Consider the following 7827-nt stretch of genomic DNA (forward strand, 5'->3'; position numbering starts at 1 on the left):
TTAAGGCTTGCTTTATGGCCTAATATATGGTTATCATGGAGAATGTTTCATGTTCACTGGAAAAGAACGTATATTGTGTTGTTGTTGTGTGAAGTGCTCTTTAGATGTCTATACAGTCAAGTTGGTGGACTGTATTTTTATTTCATATGCATCTTTGTTGAGTTTCTTTCCAGTTGTTCTGTCTTTCATTGAAAGTGGTGTATTAAAGTCTCCCCCTGTGTCTGTGGAGTCATCTATTTGCCTTTTCAACACTTTTAAAGTCTTATTTATGTATTTTGTGGCTCTTTCAATATTTTTTTAATATTTATTATGGTCATATTTTATTGTTCAATTGATCCTTTGATCCTTATACAATGTCCTTCCTTGTCTTGTATGGTGGTTTTTGTCTTAAAGTCAATTTTATCAGAAATTAATATTGCCACTGCTGCTCTTTTCTTGGTTGCCATTTCCTTGATATAACTTTTTCCAAACTTTTATTTTTAGTCTATTTTTGTCTTTGTCTGTAAGGTCTGTCTCTTGTAGACAGCATATTGATTTTCTTATCCAGTCTGCAAGTGACTGTCCTTGAGTGGTGGATTCAATCCATTGGCATTCAATGTAATTATCTACAGAAATGATTGGTTGCTGTCATGTTGTTATGTGTTTTTTCATGGTGTTCCTTGTTTCTTTGTTCCATATAATTTTCTGTGCTGAGCTCATTATGTTTATGAATCATGTTATCATTTCCTTTTTTTGCTATTGTTTTAGTATTTGCTAAACATTTGTGCTTGTCCTCTTTTTCTTGTGATGTGAAGGTTTATTGTTTCCTTTTGAAGAAACCATGTGATTTATAATTTTCTCCCTGAGTTTAAAACAGTCCATTCTATCTTGCAACTCTCTTGACTTCCTCACCATTTAGAAGTTCTGTAACTACACTAACTACGCTATTTTTCCCCTCTTTTTGGTTTTTGGCTTTCCTCTTTTTGGTTTTTGGCTGTCCTCATTTGCAAATTGATATCTCTGGTTCTCTGTTTACAATCTTATAAGCTTATTTTACTTTGGACACTTCCATAGCTGTGTTGGTTTCTGGGTTATTTCGTCTTGTGTATTAATGGTTGTTTGTTGTTTTCTAATATTGGTTATCTGTTCCAAGGACTCCCTTCAGTATGTCTTGCAAAGTTGGCCTGGTTTTAACAAATTCCCTTAGTTTCTGCTTATCTGGAAATCTCCTAATTTCACCATCATATTTGAGGGACAAATTTGCCAGGTATAAAATTCATGGTTGGAAATTTTTCTCTTCCAGGGTTTTATGTATACCATCCATTGCCTTCTTGCTTGCATTGTTTCTGCTGAGAAATCAGAACTTATTCTTATTGGGTGTCCTCTGTAAGTAACTTTTCATTTTTCCTGTGGTGCTTTCAGTATTCTTTCTTTGCCTTTGGTTTTGATGGGTGTGGTAGTTAAAGTTGCATGTCAACTTGGTTGAGTGGCTGGGAAGCTGGTGGTAGTTATTCCCCATGATGAGACTATCAATCAACTCCATGGTGTGATCTATCACAAGCAGTGAATAGCTGCTTTAGGGATGTGGTCTGCTTCCTATATACAAGTAGCAGCTTTGGGAATGTTCTCTAACTTATGGCATGCTTGAATCTTGCATGTAGCTGAGTCTGCCTGCTATGCTCTGCGACCCTGGGACTTTCATGGACTTGAATTAAAGGCCTGCTATGTAATTTGGTAACATCGGGACTGTGCCTTTTTACTTGTCAACCTTGGTCTTGTCAGTCTCAGCAGCCAGTAGCTGTCTGAGTGCAGAAAAGCCTCTGCCTTCAGCAGGCCAGGCACAGGAGGCAGAGCTGAAGCCCAAGGTTGAGGGGCTTTCACCCTGCCCCCAAAGCCTGATACTTTAAATTCGAACTTAAAGCCTCCAAACTGTAAGAGAATAAACTCCTGTTTGTTCAAGCATCCCATTTGTGGTATATTCCTGTCAGAACAGCACTAGGTATCCAGAACAATGAGTTTGATGATGATATGTCTTGGTGATTTTCTTTTGGGATCTATCCTGTTTGAGGTTCATTGGACTTCTTGAATGGATATATTCTGAGCTTTCATCATATCAGGGAAGTTCTCTTCCAACAAATCTTGGTCAATTTTCTCTGTGGTTTTCTTCTTTTCCTATTCTGGAATTCCAATTACATGCAAGTTATTCCTTTTGATAGTATCTCACATCCTTAGGCTTTCTTCATTTTGTTTTGATCTTTTTTTTTTTTTTTTTCTGATTGATCCTTTCCAAAGAATTATTCAAATATTTGTCTTAAATGCCATTAATTCTGTCTTCCATTGATTCAATTCTACCTCTCTGCCCTTTTAATGTCTTATCTATTTCTGAAAATTTAGTATTAATCTTCTAGATTTCTATCTGTAGATTTTGTATCATTTCTAATTTTTCATTTGTTTTGTAATTTTGTTCTTGTATTGTCTTCCAAAATTGTTCTAGGGTTTTGTCTGTGTTTTCCTTAATTTTGTCAGTGTTTTCCTTGATTTGTCTCTCAATCCTTTGAAGATACCTAAATATAATTGTTTTGAATTCCTTATCAGGAAGTTCCAATGCTGCTTCTTCCTCAGGGATGTGTTTTGGGTCTATTTCCTATACCCTTGTTTCTACCACTGTATCTTGCTTCTTTGTGTGGCTGTGATGGTCTGTTGCCCCTGAGACACTGTGACATTGCTGTATTTAGCTCTCTGTTAACCATTTGTGAAGAGCAGTTAAGGGTGAGTCAGGCTCTTCTTGGTGGTTGTTTGTCATTGGGCAGTTGGTGGAAAAGGAAATGGTGGCTCTCACTCAGTAAGCGGACCTGCAGGAAGTGCAGGTGTAGTTGTGTCATATGGGCATGGTTGCTGTCTCTCACTTTCGTGTCCTTAATGTCCTTGGGGTTCCCATCAAGTGGAGTCTATTCTTGACTCCCTAGAATCTGGGATAACACTGTCACTTTAAATATCCAAAATGATCGAACCACTTGTGAACATTCAAAATGGCTGTGCCATCTGGATAGGCAAAAGTCCACAGCTCAACCCACCTTCTTGTTTGCTGCTTCCTCTTTTACTCACCAGCCACCAGTGCAGTCCTCTGTGCAGCGCCTGCTTAGTAGGGCTGATTTTTAGGTTAATTCTTAGGTCTTCACACCACTTGGCAATATCCAGGCTGTCTGTGCCATCAGGATCACTGACAGACTGCAGCTCCATATGTCTCCATTTTCAGTGTTTTCATACAGGTTCTTCTGCTAGTTGGAGTTTAGTCTGCTTCTATATCCTTCCTTTCAAAGCTCAGGGCTCCAGGATTATCTTTTGTATCTGTGTTAATTGGTTCCCCTTTTCTTTGTTGAAGATGGTCTGTGCAGTCTGTCTGCCTAGTCCACCAATTTACCAAAACTCTCCAATGTTTTCCTAAAAACTATAATCAAATGTTTATCCTTGTTTTTGTTCTCTCCACCCTTTCTATTTATTTATTTTAAGAGCTTGTTTTACATTCAACGTTACATGTACATTTAGTTTCATTCCCCGTTCACCATGTCCAAGCCTAACCCAGCCTCCTCCCCTCCCTACCCTGTAACCCTCATCCTGCGCTCTTCATATTTATGCACTCCTGTTTGTCCTGCATTTCCTCAATTTGAATGTTGGTCCTCTGGTGTCCCGTGGTCTACCGCTTTAAGGGATGTATTACCATAGAGTATGTGGATGCATCATCCTGGGTTAAGCAAAAGTAGAATACAATACCTATTCTTCTGTTCTTTGCTTATTCTACTTAATATATTCTAGAGATCATATGAGGAGTTCTGGTGGTGGAGTGGTTAATGTATTTGGCTGCTAACTAAAAGGTCAGCAGTTCAAACCCATCAGACACTCTGTGGGAGAAAGATGAAGCAGTGTGCTTCTGTAAATATTTATAGCCATGGAAACCATACGGGGCAGTTCTACTGTCTTACAGAGTTGCTTTGAGTTGGGACCCATTCAGTGACAGTGTGTTTCATTTTGGTTTAGCGATCATTATAAGCTGTAAATTCAAATCTTTACTTTTGTTTTTGAAAGTGCTATAGTATTCCATTTTAACGAATGCACCATAATTTATTCAATTAATCTTCTGTGGGTGGGCATTTGGATAGTTTCCAGTATTTTCCGATTACAAAACCCTCCCTGAGTTTCTGAGGTGCTATCTCTATGGAAGTAGATTGCCAATCTTCTTTCTGAGGAGTGGCTGGTCAATTTAGCAGTGAAATGCCTTAGGCACTATGCCACCAGATCTCCCTTTTGGTTTTTTTGGTTTGAGAAGAAGGAACCAGTAGAGAAGGAGAGTATATTTTGTTGCTTTAATGACCTCTACAAACTACAATTTTTAATGGATTTTGCTAAATTTCATACTCTAGGATTTTAAAAAAATACAGTATTTTGTTTTAAATTAATCACAGAATTACAGAGTATGCATATTGTTTGTACTCTGGTTAAATATTGTGATTATAATGGTGAATGAATCTATTTCTTTTGTCCTTTAGAATCCTGCTATCAGTGTAGAAGTGAACTGCATTGATTTATTACAATTGGAAGGGTATAATTTGATAGCTGCTGGAACCTTAAATGGTGTGATCATCTTATGGAATTTTGTAGCATCTACTGTCACAGAAGTGTAAGTTGTATATCTTCCTTAAAAAAATATAAGCTGCACTGCAGAAGAACCAAAATAACGTGAAACAATTGAAAAACAAACAACAATAACAAAAAGCTAGATATGAAAGTGATGATAACTCTCAAGAGAGGCTTTCCAGGAGGTTCTGTTCATGTGACAACTATGTTTTAAGGTCTAAGTTCCAGAATGATATGAATAAGGTGAACCTTAAGTATTTGTATTTCTAAGAGCTTTGACCCTTTACTTTCACTGTGTGATGTCCAAATTCATGGCCTCAAGAAATACTTAAAATATATTAAAATTTCAAATGCTAATCTCTTCAGAGCTTCACATACACACATCCAATTGCTGAATGCCAATTTCTCACCTAGATTGCTACCAATAAATAACCTTAAAGCCCCACATGCCCCAAACTCCTTCCAAACCTACATCTCCCCACAAACATCTTCTCTATTTGTATTCCCAGTGACGACCCCCATACATTCACAGTCACCAAAGTCATATGGTGAGAGACATCCTAGATGGATGTCTTTTCATTCCCTACTCCTACACATTGAACTCATTAATGGATAATGCCAACAAGGGCCAGTGTGGCTCTACATCTCAACAAATTAGATTTGCTTTGTACCATGGCCAAAAATTTTACCCTCCCTTTGCTACCATTTCTAAATGCTTTTGCCATTGTTTGTAAAGGAAATAATGTAACTTTGTATTTTTTGTAATGGATGGATTGTAGTTAACACACTGTCCTTAATTATGTATTTGGGGTATAGGCAAGGGCCTTATGTGGACACCCTATGTCAAGAGGTTTGTAAAATTGCCTTTGATGTACAAGAGATGGATGGCCAATAACTTTAACAATGAACATTAATCTTAACAATAAAAACAAGTTTTATCCAAGCATTTGGAGGAAAGGAAGAGTTATAAAGGAAGAGAGAACAGAGAATTGGAGAGGAAAAGAGGAAAATGCAAAGTAAATCTCTGCTTCTCTGATTACAATGCTTTACATTACTACTGGTCTATTGGGCCCCCTAATCTCATTCAGTCTTGGTCTGAGTTAATACTTTTAGCTAGCTTTGGCAAGAAACTGTTTCTTTCTTGTTTGGACCTTTGATTTATATTCTCCTTTTAACCTATAGTTGAAATTGTTGTTTCTGCAGGAATTTTCCTCTTTATTTTAGCCTATGTTCTCCTAGGTTCTGCCCATAAAACTCCTGTCTTTACTCAATCTCTTCTCTCCAAGTCTTGTTGTTAGGCCTTTCTCATAGAAATTTGCTACCTTTGCTACCTGTGCTGCACAGCTTCTCACCCTCTTATGAAGATAGATTTCTCACACTATATGTAAGTGTCAGATTATATATAATTCACTAGTAGTGCCTAAGGCAATTGACTGCTCACCAGAAGGCTGGTGGTTCAAACCCACCAGCCACTCCTCGGAAGGAAGTTTGGGCAATCCTACTTCCGTAGTGATACTGCCTTGGAAACCCAAGGAGGGGTCGCTATGAGTCAGGGCTGACTCGACGGCAAACAACAACAACAACAACAGTAGATAGACTAAGCAGATAGACTAAAAAGGCACAGATCATAGTCCTGATTCCACAGCCTAAAGAGTAGGCAGATCACTTGAAATTATTTGCAATTTAAAGATGGAGATCCTCCTTATTGAAGTGCTCGGCATTTTATCAAGGGATGCATGCAAATTCAACACCAAATCAGAGAAAAACAACTAAGTATAGTGAGTCATATGCAGTGTCCCTTCCTTACAGGAAGATGATTATATTTAAATAATTGATTCAGAATCACTGGAATATTTTTCCAAACCCAGCTTAGCACAGAATTTCATAAGGTAATTTAGGCCTAGCTTTAAAGGCTAGCAGCTCTGGTGGCACAGTGGTTAAAGCATTTGGCTGGTAACAAAAAGGTTGGTGGTTTGAACCCATGTGCTGCTCCACAGGGAAAAGATGGACAGTCTGCTTCTGTAAAGATTTAAGCCTTGGAAACTCTATGAGGCAGTTCTACTCTGTTTTTTATGGTCAATATGAGTTGGAATTGACTCCATGGTAGTGGGTTTGGTTTTGGTTAAAGGCTCTGAAACTAAAAATGGTTTCTATATTCAAGGTGGAGACCATCTTTACCTCTGTCTCAAACTTTGCCTAAGATTCCCTCACCAACCAAGACAAAGAGCCCTTCTTTTCCTGTTCAAAGACCCACACTTTGTTTCACCCAAATTAAAAATTGTTCTTGCTAACTGATAATCCACTTCACTATTTGGCCCATCTTCACAGCAGAGATATCTAAAAATTTTGAGCTCACCTAGTCATTAAGCCCATAAGCTTCTTTCTTCTGCTTGGTTTACTCCCCAGAAGACCCCTTCACCACTCCTCAGCCCAAACTAATAAAGGTAATTTCCACTAAAGGAAGAGGGGCATTCTGCTATAAGGTCTGTTTGCTATGTTGTTGTTATATGCCATCAAGTCGGCCCAGACTCATAGAGACCCCTCCTTGGGTTGCCGAGGCAGTATCACTATGGAAGTAGATTGCCCAGTCTTCCTTCCAAGGAGTGCCTTGTGGGTTTGAACCGCCAGCCTTCTGGTTAGCAGTCAAGTGCCTTAGGCACTATGCTATCAGAGTTCTTTTGTTTGCTATAAGGGGTATTAAGTATGGTTTTGAGCCAGGGATGAAGTGTCATTCATTACAGGCAGTTATGGACTATTGCTCTGCTCTCAGGAAACTGCCTAGAAGTATGTATCGTTCCCTGGAATCTGGGTCTGTGGGAGACTAGAGCAACAAGAGTACCATAATCACTGAATAACCTGTTTACTTTCTCTACTAAAGTATAAACTTAAGAGTAGCACAGTGCCTAAGGCATTTGACTGCTAACCAGAGGTTGACAGTTCAAACCCACCAGCTGCTCTGAGGAAGGTAGACTGGGCAATCTAACTTCGTAAAGAAACGCAATTGGGGTGGTGATGAGTCAGAATCGACTCGATGGCAGTAGGTTTGTGTTTTAAGAGCAGTACCCAATCTTATTAAATTTGTCACCTCACTTATTAAAAAAGGAAAATTCTACTCTTTAAATGACATGATACTTTTAGGAAGTTCCTCCAAAGGATTATATAAACCCATTCTCTGACCTATAGCTAAAAGGACTGAAAAAAAAAAAAAAAAAAAAA

General features: G+C 38.4%; 1 protein-coding gene across 1 annotated transcript in view; it reads left to right on the top strand.

Moving 5' to 3' along the window:
• Positions 1-7827, top strand: part of WDR64 (WD repeat domain 64) — a 363829-nt gene that overhangs the window by 232326 nt on the left and 123676 nt on the right. Inside the window, exon 16 of the mRNA XM_042781201.1 lies at positions 4524-4654. Coding sequence (XP_042637135.1) covers positions 4524-4654 — 131 coding nt within the window. The remainder of the gene's footprint in view (positions 1-4523; positions 4655-7827) is intronic.

Source organism: Orycteropus afer, unplaced genomic scaffold (genome assembly GCF_000298275.1).
Source record: "Orycteropus afer afer isolate SDZICR_OR568_19922 unplaced genomic scaffold, OryAfe1.0 scaffold00096, whole genome shotgun sequence".
NCBI lineage: Eukaryota > Metazoa > Chordata > Mammalia > Tubulidentata > Orycteropodidae > Orycteropus > Orycteropus afer.